We start from the raw sequence: 19646 nt of genomic DNA, 5'->3' as shown, positions 1-19646 counted from the left end.
TTTCGCACCATAAATAAACTCGCTATAGATCATTTTGTAACTGGAGTTGATCGCCTGATGATTTTACTAGACGGTAAATTACAGTGTCATCTGCAAACAATCTAAGGGGGCTGCTCATTTTACCACCTAGATCATTTATGTAAATCAGGATCAGCAGAGGGCCTATGACAATACCTTGCGGAACGCCAGATATCGCTTCTGTTCTGCTCGATGATTTACCGCCCATCACTACGAACTGTGGCCTCTCTGAGAGGAAATCAGGAATCCAGTCACACAACTGAGACGATACTCCATAAGCACGCAACTGATTAATAGTCGCTTGTGAGGAACGGTATCAAAAGCCATCTGGAAATCTAGTGATATGGAATCGACCTTAGACCCCTTGTCGACAGCACTCATTACTTCATGGGAATAAAGAGCTAGCTGCGTTGCACAAGAACGTTATTTTCTGAATCCGTGTTGGTTATGTATCAATAAGTAATTTTCTTCAAGGTGCTTCATAATGTTCGAGTACAGTATATGCTCCAAAAATCCTACTGCAAATTGAGGTGTGTGATATGGATCTGTAATTCAATGGGTTACTCCTATCTCTTTTCTTGAATATTTGTGTGACCTGTGCTACTTTCCAATCTTTAGGAACAGACCTTTCGTCAAGTGAGCGGTTGTATATGATTGCTAAGAAAGGCGCTATTGTGTCTGCATACTCTGAAAGGAACCTAACTGGTATACCATCTGGACCGGAAGACTTGCCTTTCTTAAGTGATTTGAGTTGTTTCGCAACACCTAAGATATCTACTTTTATGTCACTCATGCTAACAGCTGTTCCGGTTTCGAATTATGGAATATTTACTTCGTCTTCTTTCGTGAAGGAATTACGGAAAACTGTATGTAGTAACTCCGCTTTAGTGGCACCATCATCGGTAACACTTCCATCGCTATCGCCCAATGACGATGCTGACTGTTTTTTGCCACTGGTTTACTTTACATACGACCAGAAACTCTTTGGGCTTTCTATCATATTTTGAGACAATGTTATAGCTTGAATTAACAACTGAAAAAACTCTTTTCATGAGATAATTGAGATACACACAAGGCATTAACGATCCCAACAAATATTACAGAACATAAAAAAACTTACAGAATTAAAACTATACTACAACTTGTGGCGTAAGGGCAACATATAAGCGCCTGCAGTAGTGTCGCTGACGACAAGTATAGGCCATAATATTCAGGGGACAAAGGCAATGGGTAGTAAGCAACTAATCTAACGGTGCCACGTATACACACACACAGCAGGGTCATCCAATCACCAAATCGCCTACTGCAGTACCAACTCAGGTTCTCTCCAGTAAACTTAGCACTAGAATGGAGTAATTCAAGTAGGTGTTCACGTGCGAAGAAATATTCTAGTTAACCGAGCCTCACCAGTTCGAACATATCAAGAGTTAACATGTAGCTTCAGTCTTACAAAGTGCTACTTTCCGTAGCAAGTCCAGGTTTGTCGAAATAACATTAATTTACAGAAATGACATACTGTTCAATTAATCTTGGATGAAGTACCGCTTTTTTTTCTTTTATTGTCATTTCATTACCATAGCTCCATAGGGTGCGGTTGGGGGGGAGGGGGGAGGGCGTGGGGGAGGGGGGGGAGGGAACTGTCAGCGTGTACAAGTCACCGCTGTTCAGCCATATGAGAATAAAAAGTTTAGGACACATTTTAAAATTGGACACCTCAGCTGAAAAAATAAATGTCTGACGTAATAAAAAGATATAGATTCAGTTGCATAATTTGAAATACAAAAGCTGGATTTGTTGAAAAATTAAAAGGTTGACACAGATGAAATGACAACTGAATCTTTCACAGAAGATAAAAGACAGAGGGACAGTTGCACAAGTTAAAAGAGTAAAAAGCCAACGTGCTGACTGATTAAAGTAGATATACAGATGAGTGAAGTGTTGAGTGGACCTAGACTGCCAGGAAGAGACGTATCATAGCAATGTAGCAGTTGGGGTAATGTGTAAGGGGGTGTCTGTGTGGGAGGACGTTTGGAGCAGCGAAGAAGGATGTCGTTCAGGAGCAAGCCTTAGGGTGTGGGCGAAGAGGAGAGGAGAGGAAGAGAGAACTGACTGGTTGAGGTGGGGTGGTTTCTTTTAGATCTGGTAGGTTGGGTATACAGCACAATGGATTTCATGGTCGGGCAAGGAAAGGCAATTAAAGTTTCGTTGGGAAAGGATATGGAGTGTGTGGAGTGGCAGCAGAGGCACAGCAGAGTACAAGGAGCAGTGAGCAGGGGGGAAACTAGGGGATGGGTAGTGTCGAGTTTACAGATAATGTAAGATATTCAGAGGAGTACAAGATGGAAGAGGAGGGAGGGGAATTTTATAAGTTGGTAGAGGATGCAGGTGGAGGAGGGTAAGCGGATGCGGAAGGCTAGGTGGAGTGTATGGCATTCAGGGATCTGTAGGGCGTGATAAAAAGGAGGAAGGAGCAGGAGTCCATTGGTGTGTTGTTTAAACATGCACCCTTGTTTGTCCTGGTAATTCAGCACTCAAACTCGATTCCCATGTGTTACTAATAAATGCAATATATTCAAAGTTGGGCGTTAAACCGGATTGTAAGGCCAGCATGCACCAAAACATCCAGCCGATCTAACTCCAGACTCGAAGACAACTTCTGTAAATATCCGTCGGACCAAGCAGCGACGGCAGCCATGTCGCTGGGTCAGCTCGTACCGACTCCTCGCCTCGCCCGCTCCACTGATTGGTGGAGTTCGCGTAGCGGCAACGATGTACCGAAAGCAAGATGTGCCGCTACGAGGAGAACACCGCAAGTGTCATCACTTGGTTCCGCAGAGACTTCGCTCAGTAGAAGAAGGGGCAAAATAAGCAAACACGTGTCTCGACTTATCCGTAGATACTCGACCATTTCTGAAAAAATGGCGGTCAAAGAGTCTGAGCTATTGTGTCTTTTACCACGCGATATCGGTAAATAAGTGGTGGCGCAGCGTTTAGCGTTGCGGCTTCTTAATTTTGCGCCCCGTGTTAGAAACCCAATACTGACTTTCATTTTTGTGTTTCGTGACGCCCGGGTTCCCGGGTTCGATTCCCGGCGGGGTCAGGGATTTTCTCTGCCTCGTGATGGCTGGGTGTTGTGTGCTGTCCTTAGGTTAGTTAGGTTTAAGTAGTTCTAAGTTCTAGGGGACTTATGACCACAGCAGTTGAGTCCCATAGTGCTCAGAGCCATTTGAACCATTTTTTTGTGTTTCGTGGGTACACCCGTGTCTGTAGAAGCTTACTATACGAATGTTTGCAGTGTGTATTCATATATATATATATATATATATATATATATATATATATATATATATATATATATATAGTTGTTCATATTTGTCTACTAATTTCATGTCAGAAGAATGAATTTTAAAAAATGAGAAAGTTATATGAAATTGTTTTCGGTGAAATACCAGTATTGTATCTTGATTCATAATCAAGCGTCAGTTTTTGGAAAAGTCATCCATAGGCTTGGTCTGCCGCGAACTTATTGCCACCTCGCGAAATACTCACCACTGCTACGACATTTCTGTCACGAGTAAGATTTATACGAAGAAATACAAGAAATGTCACTGTGGAAAAACCTACTTTTGCGCGATGCTCGTGGTGTTCGGAATATCTGGTTTCGAATGTGTCTATGATCGGTATGATCTAAGGGAATGCACCAAATCTTCCTGAAGAATAAACATACACTGATGAGCCAAAACATTGTTATCACCTGCTTATTAGCTTCATTGTCTGTCTTTGGAACTATATACATAACTGATTCTGCGTATCAGAGATTCGATAGTTTGTTGGTAGGTTTGTGGAGGTACGTGACATTAGATGTCTACGCATAGGTCATGTAATTCTGGCAAACAATAGGCAGCTGTTTTGCTTAGGTGGTGATGGCGCTCGGTAGCAACCAGATGGGTTCTACAGGATTTGCATCAGGCGTTATGATATCGCCGTCGGAGAATACATCAAGCTTGAAGGGATGCAGGTGGTTCGCAGCTGTCAGCGTGTCCTCGATTACTGTCATCCATTTCTATCACAGGTCCTATGCAATCGCAGGAGAATGTATCCCATAGCATAATGCTACTCCCACCAGCCAGCATGCGTGGCCCACTGCATGTTTCGAGCAGCCGTTCACCTCGATGATGACATTTGTGGAGAGGACCATCGACCCAGTGCAACAAAAATGTGATTCACCCGAAAAACCGACATGTTTTCGTTGATCGACGATCGAATCCCGATGGTCTCGTGCCCACTGCAATCGTAAATGACGATGGCGTTGGGTCAACATGCGAACACGTAGGGGTGGTCTGCTGCGGAGCACCATGTCCAACAACGTACGACGAACGGTGTGCTCCGAAACATTTGTACGTGCACCAGCATTGTATTCTTTCGGCAGAGATGTCACACATCGCTATCTGCCCCACTTTACAGAGCAGAGAAGACACCGAAGCCCACGTTCTCTGAAGAGCCTCGGACGTCCAATCATTCAGCGTCTAATGGTACTTTCACTGATCCTCTACCTCTTTCCGTAGATGCTCAAGACAGTAGCACGTGAACATTCGACCAGCTTCGCCGTTTTTGAGATACTCGTTGACAGGCTCTGGGTAATAATAATCTGTCATTTGTTAAAGTCACTTATCTCAAAGGATTTCCCCATTTTCAGCCCATATCTTTGCTAGGTGGATCCCCCGTCCATGTCTGCTCCGTTTACGTACATTCGTTACCGGGTCACCTGCCCGCAACGCTACCAAGCGCCACCAACGTCGCGGTGGCCAGTGGTCACATTGTTCTGGCTTATGAGTGTATGAATATAATATAAGAATTGATATGAGAATGAAATATCAGAATACGAGAATATAAAAAGATTGTGACCCCTCACCGTACCATACACACATAAATTACATAATAAACGTGTGATACTTATTGTGAAATCCAGTTGTAAATTTATAGCTACTATAACGCCCTTGTATTTCCTATTTTGATAAGAAACATTCGTGTGGTTACCTTCTATGGACATGGGTAGATAAATGAAAATATTGAAAAATAAAATACATAAAAACAATAATCCAGTTTCGAACACAGGACCCAAAATTAAGAAGCTGGAACACTAAACACTGTGCCAACATTTCATCTGCCGATATCGCATGGTAAAAAGCACGTTGTACTGTATGGAACTGGAGACATAGAAACGACGGAGAGGCTTCGTCCCCGCCGTAGCCTCAGTGGTACATAACCCCACAACAGGCCACAGCAGTCCACTCACCCCTCCGACACCCCACACCGAACTCTTGAAATTAAAACAATTAGTAGTTCTACATTCAGGCTGACTGGATCGCAATGATAAGAGAGAGTCAAACATCAGGCAAGAATGACCTTATTGCTCATAAGACGCGTTTCGGAATTTACCCATCATTAGATATCCAGGAGCGATTGCTGCACGTAGGTATGATGTTTCAAGTGGTATGAGAAACAAACATTCACAGACTTGACATAAATGGAATTTTAAGCAAGTGTTTATGAACACGTTCTTTTGCTTTTGCTGACGTAATTTTGCAATGTAAATGTGTATCTTACCGTTGAAGTGCTAACACGACGTTATTGTTTAACATTTTTATATCTGTCTTACAAATCAACACAATTTTCGATGAGCACCTTTCTTTCAAGGCTCTGACAGAAACAAAAGAAGACCTTAAATCTTAGCTGACTGGTCAATCATCCCTAGATTCCACGCCCCGTACCCCTTCAGATACAGTAGCCAAATGTGATTATATCAATTTTAAATTAAACTTCTCTTCATTATTAAGCTTTTGTAAGCAGATTAAGTCAGCTGCGTCAAACTGCAGCGCCCTGTGAGTCTGAAGCACCACTTCCGTAAAATATCACGAACTTCCGCACAAGACAGAAATCGGTTTCATGTTCGAAGCGGATACATCTTACGTTCTAAACTTAGAAATTTGTCCACAAATACTAACCGTATTTTAAAGAGTGAAAGGCAGTTAAATTTACCTTTTTTAGAACAACTATACTGGCAACAGATATTGCTATAGTTCTATTCGACAAAGCGAATTTGATATTGGTCTCTCTATAATTATCATAGCTATTAAAAAAGACTATAAGTCATTTCCTGACTACTTTTTCCCAACTGGGTTGGGTTAACACAGAATTACGATGTCTTAAAGCATTCACGAAATATTTGAGATTAACAGCTTAGCTGAATTTTTTTACGTAAACTTACTTAAAATTTGCTGTTTTCACAGAAATGAAATTTAACCAGATCCCCACAATTGCAGCCCACATGCAGATTTTAACCATCACTAGAATCAGTACTTATTGTAAAACGTCATTTTAAAGGTATGCTGTCCATCGCCATTAATAAATTGCAATAAGGTTAAATTTCAATTTCAATCTTTTTTTTTCGGAATTCTAGTGCAAACAATCCACGAGAAACTGCAGTTCGAAAATTTTAAATACTGGTAATTGTCTACTTCATGTTTATCAAACGCTTACGGAAAAAGTTAATAAACATATGTTTTGGATTCTGAAGGAGCAAGAGAATTAGCTTTGGAAGGTAGTGCTGAAAATGCCTATTGCTAGCTTCAGTAAAAGCTAACACTTTGTCATGGCAAGACTGATACCAGACTTCCAGTATTTCAGCAAGAATTTCAGTGCTGGCGAAAGTAATACACTGTTCCATATCATCTGGTATGGTGGACCTGTCCTTGAATGCATGTCTTTTAGCTCTCCCCAGAGGAAAAAATCTAAGATGGTCAAATCTGGCGAACGAGCCGGTTAATTTACAGATGGGCTGCGTCCAATCTAATGATCTGAAAACAACTGGATAGACGAGATACAGTACGTCATGGACAAAATGCAAGACAACCATCATGCTGATATCATACGTTCCTAATAGTCTGCAGTGAAACATCTTCTGATGTGTGTTAATGGTCTGTTAGCAAGTTGAGATACTATCGACAATCTAGCGTTCCTTCTATGAAAACAGGACATATGATCCGTTGCTTCAGTGCTAGACCACCTTGAACACTATGTTACGTTTTATTTAATGAAACAGCACTTCTATAGCACCTTAAATTTCAGACTTGTCTCATGTGTATGAAGCTTTCACTCTTCTGAGATACATTGCTAGCTTCCTACACAATTCTCCAGACATTATGTTTTTCAGTTTTATGGTTCAAATGGCTCTGAGCACTATGGGACTCAACTTCTGAGGTCATTAGTACCCTAGAACTTAGAACTAGTTAAACCTAACTAACCTAAGAACATCACACACATCCATGCCCGAGGCAGGATTCGAACCTGCGACCGTAGCGGTCTCGCGGTTCCAGACTGCAGTGCCTAGAACCGCACGGCCACTTCGGCCGGCTTTTCAGTTTTATGTTTCCACATTGATCCTATCTGTTCCCTGATGCCACCTACATCCATCCGTCTCATAAGATCGTCGCCTCGGTATTGTACACTGAAGAGCCAAAGAAACTGGTACACGTGCCTAATATCGTGTAGGGTCCCTGCGAGCACGCAGAACTGCTGCAAAACGACGTGGTATGGACTCGACTAATGTCTGAAGTAGTGCAGGAGAGGACACTATGACTACGACGGGGTGGAGATCTCCTCTGAACAGCACGTTGCAAGGCATCTCAGATATGCTCAATAATGCTCGTGTCTGGATAGTTTGGTGGCCAACGGAAGCGTTTAAAATCAGAAGAGTGTTCCTGGAGACCTCTGTAGCAATTCTGGACGTGTGGGGTATAGCGCAAGGTCCTGCTGGAAATTCCCAACTCCGTCGGAACGCACAATGGACATGAATGGATGCAGGCGATCAGACAGGGTGCTTACATATGTGTCACCTGTCAGAGTCGTATCTACACGTATTAGGAGTCCCATATATCACTTCAACTGCACGCGCCTCACACCATCATAGAGCCTCCACTAGCTTGAATAGTCTTCTGCTGACATGCAGGATCCATGGATTTATGAGGCTGCCTCCATACCCGTACACGTCCATCCGCTCGATACAATTTGAAACGAGACTCATCCGACCAGGCAAAGTGAATCCAGTCATCAACAGTCCAATGTCGATGTTGACTGCCCCTGGCGAGGCGTAAAGCTTCGTGTCGTGCATTCATCAAGGGTACACGAGTGGGCCTTCGGCTCCGAAACCCCATATCGATGATGTTTCGTTGAATGGTTCACACGCTGACGTTTGTTGAGGGCCCACCATTCAAACCTGCATCAATTTTCGGAAGGGTTGCACTTCTATCACGTTGAACGATTCTCTTCCGTCGTCGTTGGTGCTGTTCTTGCAGGATATTTTTCCGACCGCATCGATGTTGGAGATTTTATGTTTTACCGAATTCCTCATATTCACGGTACACTCGTGAAATGGTCGTACGGGAAAATCCCCACTACATCGCTACCTCGGAGGTGCTGTGTCCCATCGCTCGTGCGCTGACTATAACATCACCTTGAAACTCATTTAAATGTTGATAACCTGCCATTGTAGCAGCAGTAGCCGATCTAACAATTGCGCCAGACACTTGTCGTCTTATATAGGCGTTGCCTACAGCAGCGCCATATTCTGCCTCCTTATATATCTCTGTATTTGAATACGCATGCCAGTACCAATCTTTTTGGCGCTTCAGTGGATTACACCTTGCAATCAGAAAATTTTTTTTTGGTTTTAACTCTTGGCTATCACTGACATTTCCAGTCAGTTCCACAAGAAAGTGTACGTCATAATTTTAAATGTAACGTCCGCAGCGGCGTCTCTGGTATTGGTCTCGCATTTGTAATCATTTCACTTTTGCACAGTGTGTAGATAAACAGTGTGTGCGCTGAATGTTCTGTTTTGTCGGTTGCAGTTTAAAATTAGTGCAAAATATATGAAGCGTAACTTACTTATATTTATATACGAAGGTTGGAACTTAAATAGTGGCAACTATTTATTCACAACCGATACAAAAGAGTTACATGTTTGCACGTGTTATTGTCCTTCAAAGTAGTCACCAGCGCTGTGTAGAACCCGTTGCCAGCAATGTGGAAGGCGTAGTATATCGTTAGCAGAGCCTGTTCTGTTGATGGTGCGAATGGAGCGGCCTACTGCATGTAGAATCTCTGGAACAGTTCTGAAGCGAATGCCATGAAGTGATTCCTTCATCTTCGGAATCAAATCAAAGTCACAAGGACTTAAGTCCAGGGAGTATGGTGGATGGTACAGTACTTCCCAGTCCCATCGACCGAACAGAGCAGCCACAGCTTGCGCTGTATGCGCCCGCGCATTGTCGTGCAAAATGATGGGTGAATGGCGCAGAAAGTGCTGCCGCTCCTTTCGCAAAGCTGGTCGCAGGTGATGCTCCAAAAACGAACAGTAATACTGTGCATTGACGGTCTGCCGTGGAGGAATATAATGCGTTAGGGCAACTGCATCACAGTCATACACGAGAATCACCACAACTTTCACCATACTGGGGCTCTGACGCACTTACGACTTTCGCGGCGACCCATAACGGCGCCATTCGTTGGATTGGCGTTTCAGTTTGGGCTCATACAATGTGCCCCACGTCTCATCCAGTGTTACGACGTAAGAAAGCCCATAGCGCTCCAAGTGCGTCTGAGCAGCGTCGTAACGATCCATTTCTGCGTTTCCTCCAAGTCATGCGGATCCCATCGTGATGCAATTTTGCGCATGCCCAGGCGTTCCTTCAGGATGCGAAACACAGCCGTATGCGCTAATCTGGTTTCGTGGGCGAGCTTACGAATCGTATGGCGTCGATCACTGTCCACTAAAGCGGCAAGAGCATGCACTTCTTCTTCAGAGACGCTAGGAAGACCTGCCCGATGCATGTCTGCCACAGTTTGCCGACCTTCGTTGAAGGCTTTTACCCAACATGCACGCCTCTTAAAGACCTTGATGACACTGTCGTACTGTACGACCTCTGGCACTTACAATCTTGATCCAACTCCGTTGTTCCTGTTTCGAAAACATAGTAACACCGTTACGTTACACCGCTCGCTTACAAGTGACTGTTTTTCCCTGGATTGTGCGCACGTTGATGACGTGGGACGCGCGAGTCCATTTGCTCGGAGGGAAGGTAGGTATGTCAACAACGTGTGCTATCAGCGACAATAGTAGATTACATTGCATATTGTCTCCACAGCAGTGTTGCCACTATTTAAGTTCAGAAATGCCTTCTGTCGTCTATTAAGAAGCTATTTGGTTCGAACGAGGCAAACTGTGTGCTTCAAGAGGATAATGATCCGAAACATGGCAACCGTCTATGTACAGCTTGGAAACAAGACAATGGTGTGTCCACGATGCATTAGCCTGCAGTGTCTCCGGACGCAAATCCGATCGCAAATGATGGTTAAAAGAAAGCCAGCATATACTTTGACGCAGTTGTCATATCAAATCAGGGCGATATGGAGATCGTTCCCGAGAGAATATGCAGAAAATCTCCTAAAAAGTATGCCAAAAAGTTGTCAAGCTATGAACGACAGCGGCGGCGATTGCATTAACTATTAGGTAACTGTGCAGTTAGTAATAACATGTATTTTCTTGCAAACATATATTTATGATAGTGTCCTTTTTTCATACAGGCAACGGGGTAAACTTTCTTGTGGAACTGACCGTATACCACAAGATCAGCTAATTTCGATGATGTACCTTTTTCAAGTGCGTCTCGTATGGGTGTATATAAATTTGAATCTCATGCTTAAATACATAATCTCTCTCGTAGGAGGGACAGAACTCGTCAACGAATTAAAATAACTTCGGCAGTAGCAAAAATTTGAAGTGGCTAAGTCAACCTTGCCATCGCTGGTCGAGCGTCTTTGTATTTTGTATTTTCCTTTGCTATCCGTGGTCCAACTAGTTGCGGGATCACTTTGAAGTTCCAGTTATCAAACACAATACACGTTGCCATCTTTATCTGTTCCACCATTCCGACACATGCAGTACACAAAAATCATTAATTATCCCAGTACGTGAGCTTCTTTATACGATTCTGACTTCGTCTCAAAATATACTGGCTGCGCCGACAGTTGCTGCTAGCAAAGAGGACGCCTTGATCATTCGAAAAACGTGTGTTGTTCTGTCTAGGCTTGAATGGAACTACAAATGTGCTCATATCAAAAAAGAGGCAAGCACCTACAAGCATTACTCTTCTTGCGTGTGAGGGAAGTACAGACGCACGGCGACTAGGTGCAAGGGACACAGGTGCAGTCGCACCTTAAGGAATATGTCGGGATACGTCCTTTGGAAAAGGCACTGCAGCATGCCCTCCTTATCTTACCCAATCTCAATGTATGCCCGTCTAATGGCCTTGTCATTCATTTCACTACTTTAAGAATCTGAAAATTTCCTCTAGGACTGTAAGAATATTTTTGGTGATTCGGAATCCTCTTGCTCGTATCCTCAGCAGGAAGCGACAGAGACTTTTTCGAAGGTTCCTAGGCTGAAGCTGATAAACAGATTTTGTCGAGATGATTTTCAGTTTTCTGCAGGACACAATAAGGGATAGATGGAGCGATATTGTGATTTCCGTCGTCTTAACCTGATCTGTTAGAAAATCGTCTTTGTACGCCTAACGATTATGCTCATGACTAGTTGTGATTTTAGAAATCGTAAGCTTCCGATTGCCTTTAGTAGCTACTATTATACTGAACCGTTACTGAAGCCATGTTATCAGGTCACTTGCGGGTCCAGTGTACTGGAGCAGGAGGTGAAGTATCTAAGGATGCCTGCATGGTAAATGTAATTTCTCAATGTGCTATCCCACACATTCAGTTATTTCGTTGTTGCAACAATGTACCATTAGTCTATGTGAGGCAGAGTGGCTAGGATTGAGAAACTGCCGTCAGTGAAATAAAAAATGGGGCTGTGAAGATTCCTCTTTCCGCTTGCTGAGGCGGAATGAAATACTTTTAACGCGCGTCCTGATAGGCACCCTCCTCTGACACATGGATTCCTCTTCTGGTTAGAGGACCTACCAATGACCAGTGCTTGTAAAGCACTGATATCTGCACACCATGACTTACATAATGTTTCATATCAAAACATGAAGGCTGCAACACGGTAAAAGCTGATCTGTCCTTGTCACATAGACGATTTTTATGTGTTTTCAGGGTGTCTGGCTAATTATACCTTTTCCACGCTAACCACCAGTCACAGTTCTCTATCATATTATTTTATCTATTGTGTTACAATCTGTGTACTTTAACGATGGAATCTGCACAATGACTACCTGAAGTGAGTCTTTCGTATTTTGTGCACCTGTCCGAATCAATGAGCTGAAGTGAGTGAAAATCGAGAAGAGTGTATCTGACTTTTGTTTCAAATTTTACCATTGAAAACATAATTTTAAACATTTTATGACATTTCTCTCACATCACTTTAGTAATGGCGCTGACGACCTTGGTATAGAATGCTCTCTACATACAACCAACCAACGAACGACTCATGCAACGTCATATTGTTTGCCTGACGGCGCTTATACTTGGCTATTTAGTTCCCTGACATATTCAGATTGATATTATTGTGTGTCAGTTTTCACCTAGCTTGAAACAGTTATTCATTTCGAGAATAGTGGAACTTGTCCGTAGTGATGGATCAAATGCCTCTGAACACTACGGGACTTAACATCTGAGGTCATCAGTCCCCTAGACTTAGAACTACTTAAACCTGACTAACCTAAGGACATCACACACATCCATACCCGAGGCAGGATTCGAACCTAAGACCGCAGCAGCCGCGTGGTTCCGGACTGAAGCGCCTAGAACCGCTCGACCACCGTGGCCGGCTGTCCGTAGTGATCATATTGTTTGTTTTTGGAATAGGACGAGTACTACCTTCATGTTACTCATTAATAACTGTTTGCTGTGGAACACTAATTGCATGCTACAGAGGCACTTTTATTTTTCTAAGCGAAATCTTGTCTGATAGAAGACACACTAAAGTTGTACAAGGATGGCCAGTATAAAACTGGCTCGGAAAATATTTTATGTGCCTTAAGATTCCCAACCCAACTTACATTTTTCGCACCAGGAGCAGATGTTTCCTACACTTTAAGACCGACAACCCAACTTATTTCATCCGCAATTGCGTTATATGATGAACATCGGGTTGCCTACCTTAAGGTGCGCTAAATACACCGACAGGGAAAAATATCGCAACGCCAAGAAAGAGTTGGACAACGTGAACGAAAGTTGTTAGCCGCGTTTCTACATCTGAAAGATGATATCTATTCAAATTTGGCGCCAGTCGCATAAATGTATGTGAAATCTTACGGGACTTAACTGCTAAGGTCATCAGTCCCTAAGCTTACACACTACTTAACCTAAATTATCCTAAGGACAAACACATACACCCATGCCCAAGGGAGGACTCGAACCTCCGCTGGGACCTATGGGGATGCAAATCAGGTTTGTTTTAAACACACACAGGAACGGTTGTGAGCGTTAGTTACCTTTGAGAGGGGACGTGGTGTGTTGATGTTAGTCAAGAATGCCTTTAAGCGACAAAGAGGCCATTATCAGCACCTCACTGAGTTTGAACGAGGTCGTGTAACAGGGCTACGAGAAGCTATATGTTCCTTCACAAAGACTTGGCAGGAATGTAACTACTGGACATGATTGCTGACAGCGTTGATCACGAGAATTTACGGTCGCAGAGCACCGATTCCGGACGGTCACGTAGCACTACCGAGAGAGAAGACCATAGTGTTCGCCGTACGGCTCTGGCGCATCGTACTGCATCTGCAGCAACAATTTGAGCAACAGTGACACAGCGAACTGTTGCAAATCGGTTACTTCAAGGACAGCTCCGAGCCAGACGCTCTGCAGCATGCATTCCACTGAGCACAAACCACCATCATTTGCGACGTCAGATGGTGTCAAGCATTGTATGGTTGGGTAGAGGTCTGTTTTCTAATAAAAGTCGGTTCTGCCTCGGTGCCAGTGGTGCCAGTGACAGTTAGGAGGAGGCCAGCTGAGGACTTGCACCCAACCTGTCTGTGGCCTTGTCACACTGTACCTGCTGCTTGGGTTATGCTCTTGGGTGTGTCTTCGTATGACAGCAGAGGAACTCTGTTGTTGTCCCCCTCACCCTGACTACAAAACTGTATGTCAGTCTTGTGATTCGACCTGTTGTGCTGCCATTCATGAACAGTATTCCAAGGGCTGTTTTCCAACAGGATAAAGCTCGTCCACATACCGCTGTTGTAACCCAACATGCTCTACAGAATGTTGACATGTTGTCTTGGACTGCTCCAGCCGAGCACATACAGGACATCATCGAACGCCAACTCCAGCGTCATCCACAAACAGCATTAACCAACAGTCCCCGTACTGACCGACCACGTGCAACAGGCAAGGAACTCAATCCCGCAAACTGATATCTGGCACCTGTACAACACGATGCATGCGCGGTTGAATGCTTCCATTCAACATTCTGGCAGTGACACCTGTTATTAAGGTACCAGCATTTCACGTTTGCAATGGCTTATGTCGCACTTACATTAACCTCTGATCTTGCAATGATAATCGCTTAAATATGTTACATAGACAAATGTATTGCCGAAATTTCATTACTCTAAATTAATTATTTTTTATGTTCGATTCTTTTGCCGTCAGCGTATTTTCCGGGCTGGTTTTATTTTGCACATCTCGTATAAGGAGAAGGAACTGTCTTTTGTTTCGAAGGATAACGATGCTGTTATTACACAGTCTGTGCGACTCTGATTATATTATATTAGATTAGATTAGATTAGTACTTGTTCCATAGGTCATGAATACGACACTTCGTAATGATGTGGAACGTGTCAGGTTAATAAAAGGTGTCTATACAAGATATTGCATTACACAAAATATTACATGACACTTAATATTTTTAATTTTTCTTTTGTGGGGGTTGGGGAAATTACCCACTTACTCTATCCAAATATTCATCTAATGAGTACAAGGAGTAGCCATTAAGAAATTCTTTTAATTTCCTTTTAAATGCTATATGGCTATTTGTCAGTGTTTTGATGCTATAAGGTAAGTGAAAGACTTTTGTGGCAGCATAGTTTACCCCCTTCTGAACCAAAGTTAGATTTAAACTTGAGTAAAGAAGATCATCCTTTCTCCTAGTGTTGTATCCATGTACACTGCTATTACTTTTGAATTCGTTCGGATTGTTAATAAAAAATTTCATAAGTGAGTATATCTATTGTGAGGCTACAGTGATGATCTCTAGCTCTTTAAATAAGTGTCTGCAGCATGATCTTGGATGAGCTCCAGCAATTATTCTGATTACACGCTTTTGTGCAATGAACACTATTTTACTCAGTGATGAGCTACCCCAGAATATGATGCCATACGAAAGCAGAGAATGAAAATAGGCGTGGTAAGCTAATTTACTCAGATGTATATTGCCAAAATTTGCAATGACTCTAATAGCATAATTAGCTGAACTCAAACGTTTCAGCAGATCCTCAGTGTGTTTTTTCCAGTTCAACCCTCATCAATGCATACACCTAGAAATTTTGAATATTCTACCTTAGATACCGATTTCTGATCGAAGTCTATATTTATTAACGGTATCATTCCATTTACTGTGTGCAACTGTATATACTGTGTTTTGTCAAAGTTAAATGAGAGCTAATTTGCAGAGAACCACTTAATGATTTTCTGAAAAACATCGTTTACAATTTCACCAGTTAATTCTTGTCTGTATCATCGGCAAAAAGTACCAGCTCTACATCTTCGTGAATGTAGAATGGCAGGTCATTAATATATATTAAGAACAGCAGAGGACCCAAGACCGAACCTTGCGGCACCCCATTCTTGATTGTTCCCCAGTTTGAGAAATCACCAGTTTTTTGCATATTATGTGAACTGTTTATTTCAACTCTCTGCACTATTCCAATTAGGTATGATTTAAACCATTTGAGCACTGTCCCATTCATACCACAGTACTTGAGCTTATCTAGAAGTATTCCATGACTTACACAATCAAAAGCCTTTGATAGATCACAAAAAATCCCAACGGGTGACTTCCGGTTACTCAGAGCATTTAATATTTCATTAGTGAAAGTATATATAGCATTTTCCGTTGAAAAACCCTTCTGGAAACCAAACTGACATTTTGTTAAAACTTTACTTTTACAAAGGTGTGAATACTCTACTCTGAAGTCGTTGATCTCAGTGTGTTGCGCTATCAACCTCCTCTCTTAAGCGTTTTCTCGGCAACGTGTCGGAAATGTAGCGAGTATGACGTGCTGTGCGTATGGCCGCCAGGTTCGGTGTCGGACGTGTGTGACGCCGAGACGGGCGCCTGCAGCTGCAGACCCGGCGTGGGAGGCGACAAGTGCGACCGCTGCCTGCACGGCTACTGGGGGCTGCCCAAGATCTCGGAGGGACACGACGGCTGCATCGGTAAGTACCCACACACAGGGCGCGCCGTTTCTGGTCCAAAGGCCTTCACTGACCTCCACAACAGTAGTCTTGGACACCCGCATACGTTAACGGATCTACATTTATTGTCCGCAAGCCAACGTATGGGTACTTTGGGTACCACTGTCACCATCCTCCTCCTCCTCCCTCCCCCCCTTTCCTGATTCCACTACGAAATGTACTTGGAGAGAACGCTGTCACACAGACACTTCCCTTTTCCTGATATGAGTGTTAGACATGACTTGTCTACATTCACTCTTTGGCGATGCACCTATCATTACTATCCACCGTTTGTGCATGTGTGGTAAAATATGCACTGTAACACCATTTGAGTACTGATTGACGTTTCTGTTTACATAACCAGCTATGATTTTTAGTTTAGGTTTTTTTATTTAACTAGGGCGACTTAGATCTAAAAAATATGACGATGTGTAGTGAGTGTTGCGATCTGAACAACATTTTAGATTGATCTGAAGATGGCACGGTAATGAGCTGAAACATGTAATTAGTAAATAAATTTTGTGACACTGACATGGGATTATAATCCACTCATATTTAAATCAACAGATAGCATATCTCCTCTGATAGAAAATGTCAAAGAATAACATAAAAATAAGTTTCCACACAAATAACAAAATGCAAAACCAAATAGTTCGTAACATTAAAACAGCCAACCCACCTTTTCATAAACATGGTACATATAAATTAATCTGTGCAGCTGCTCCTGCTACTACATAGGGTAAACTGGAAGAAACTTTGAAATTTTATACAAGGAGCACACAGATGCACTCTGTTTAAAAATTTACATAAATTAAGGTTTCTAGCCCACCTAGCGCAAAACAGTCATTCAATTACAGAAATCAAAACAAATTTCCATATTCACACGCTGTAGGCGAAGGAATAAAGATGCATCTGCTGGACATAACAATAAATCATCCCACACCATCTTAAAGGAACGAACTGACTTAGCTATTAACTCATTTTTTCGAAATGTCAAAGAATGTTTGTAATTGAAAAACTTAACAACCCAGGACAAAAAACTAAAACGAACATACACACCCTTCCACAGTGGTACACCTACTCATCGATCATCACTCTCTCACTTTCTCTCTCTCTCTCTGTCTCTCTCTCTCTCTCTCTCTTCTAGTGCACACTCACCCACCTACCCCCCCCCCCCCCCCACACACACACACCATGTACGGCCCTCGACCCCCAGAAATGCCCACATAACTTGCACAGCTCTGATGTTTATTTCATATATAATGATCAATGTTTATTTTAAAAAATTGTAAATTAATGGTAAGATCTTATGGGACCAAACTGCTTAGGTCATCGGTCCCTAAGCTTACACTACTTAATCTAACTTAAACTAACTTACGCTATGGACAACGCACACCCATGCCCGAGGGCAGGACTCGAGCCTCCGACGGGGGGATCCGTACGGACCGTGACAGGACGCCTCAGACCAATGTTTATAAAGCAAAAAGATAAATCTCAAATTCAATTTCAGTACTAAAACTATTGACGCAATATCATTGTTGTTTTATAGATTTTGAAATAGCACAGTTCCAGTTTCCAACGTAAATACATTTTATTTTTGCCATAATGAATATAATATAAATATAAACATAATTACTGTCGCCAATGGGTGATGCTCGTGGTGAGCAAAGGAACTCTGCACCTCAACACAGTTACTTTCAAATTAAATTTCGTTACGCTCTTTCGGTTATCTACATTTCGTAAAGCACGTGGAAGTTAGAACGTGTGGCAGAGTTCGTGAAGTGCTACAAAAATAACGTCACTGAGAAGCACATGTTATGTCTTCCAGAACAATGCGCGCACCGAGCACAAACCATTAGTAACGCATATAAATCGATCTCATAAAGTACATAATTCTTTCCACATTCAGTGCTTATATGTTTCGTTTTTACATTTTCCCACAGCTACAACCCCCACATTGTTGGAAACATGTCATAAATATGCGCCATCCGATGATAGATCGCTAGGCGCTTCGAAACCAGAAATGTAAAATAAAAATAAAACAAAAGACGACTGGTTGACGTAATTCCTGGAAACCTTTAGCCATGACAGTCGCAATGTTCCATATCCATAATGGGTAAAAATTATTTTAATAATTATTAATAAGAAAAAATATGAGTTTTGGCATGCACGCCAGAGTGTAATCCCTCCATGGTTTACTATAGCAGCCAACCAAATCTTAAGTCGATTCAGGTATCAGGTATCATCTGTCCTTTTTGCCTCACTCCACTTTTTCACGTTATGTGTCACATACTGTGTCTTCGCTCAACTGAAATGTGAAATGTGTGAATAAAGCTTATGCCACCAAAAGCCAAAACGAAACTTCCTGGCAGATTAAAACTGTGCGCCCGACCGAGACTCGAACTCGGGACCTTTGCCTTTCGCGGGCAAGTGCTCTACAAACTGAGCTACCGAAGCACGACTCACGGCCGGTACTCACAGCTTTACTTCTGCCAGTAACTCGTGTCCTACCTTCCAAACTTTACAGAAGCTCTCCTGCGAACCTTGCAGAACCAGCACTCCTGAAAGAAAGGATATTGCGGAGACATGGCTTAGCCACAGCCTGGGGGATGTTTCCAGAATGAGATTTTCACTCTGCAGCGGACTGTGCGCTGATATGAAACTTCCTGGCAGATTAAAACTGTGTGCCCGACCGAGACTCGAACTCGGGACCTTTACCTTTCGTGGGCAAGTGCTCTACCAACTGAGCTACCGAAGCACGACTCACGGCCCGTACTCACAGCTGTACATCTGCCAGTACCTCGTCTCCTACCTTCCAAACTTTACAGAAGCTCTCCTGCCAGGAAGTTTCATATCAGCGCACAGTCCGCTGCAGAGTGAAAATCTCATTCTGGAAACATCCCCCAGGCTGTGGCTAAGCCATGTCTCCGCAATATCCTTTCTTTCAGGAGTGCTGGTTCTGAAAAGTTCGCAGGAGAGCTTCTGTAAAGTTTGGAAGTTAGGAGACGAGGTACTGGCAGAAGTAAAGCAGTGAGTACCGGTCGTGAGTCGTGCTTCGGTAGCTCAGTTGGTAGAGCACTTGCCCGCGAAAGGCAAAGGTCCCGAGTTCGAGTCTCGGTCGGGCACACAGTTTTAATCTGCCAGAAAGT

General features: G+C 42.9%; 1 protein-coding gene across 1 annotated transcript in view; it reads left to right on the top strand.

Annotated features, from left to right (window-relative positions):
• Positions 1–19646, top strand: part of LOC124593905 (agrin-like) — a 669506-nt gene that overhangs the window by 484009 nt on the left and 165851 nt on the right. The window contains exon 12 of the mRNA XM_047132256.1: positions 16342–16479. Coding sequence (XP_046988212.1) covers positions 16342–16479 — 138 coding nt within the window. The remainder of the gene's footprint in view (positions 1–16341; positions 16480–19646) is intronic.

The sequence above is a fragment of the Schistocerca americana genome, chromosome 2, assembly GCF_021461395.2.
Source record: "Schistocerca americana isolate TAMUIC-IGC-003095 chromosome 2, iqSchAmer2.1, whole genome shotgun sequence".
NCBI classification, from domain to species: Eukaryota; Metazoa; Arthropoda; class Insecta; order Orthoptera; family Acrididae; genus Schistocerca; species Schistocerca americana.
Note: the sequence above shows the minus strand (reverse complement) of the source record. Positions and strands in the feature narration are given on the sequence as shown.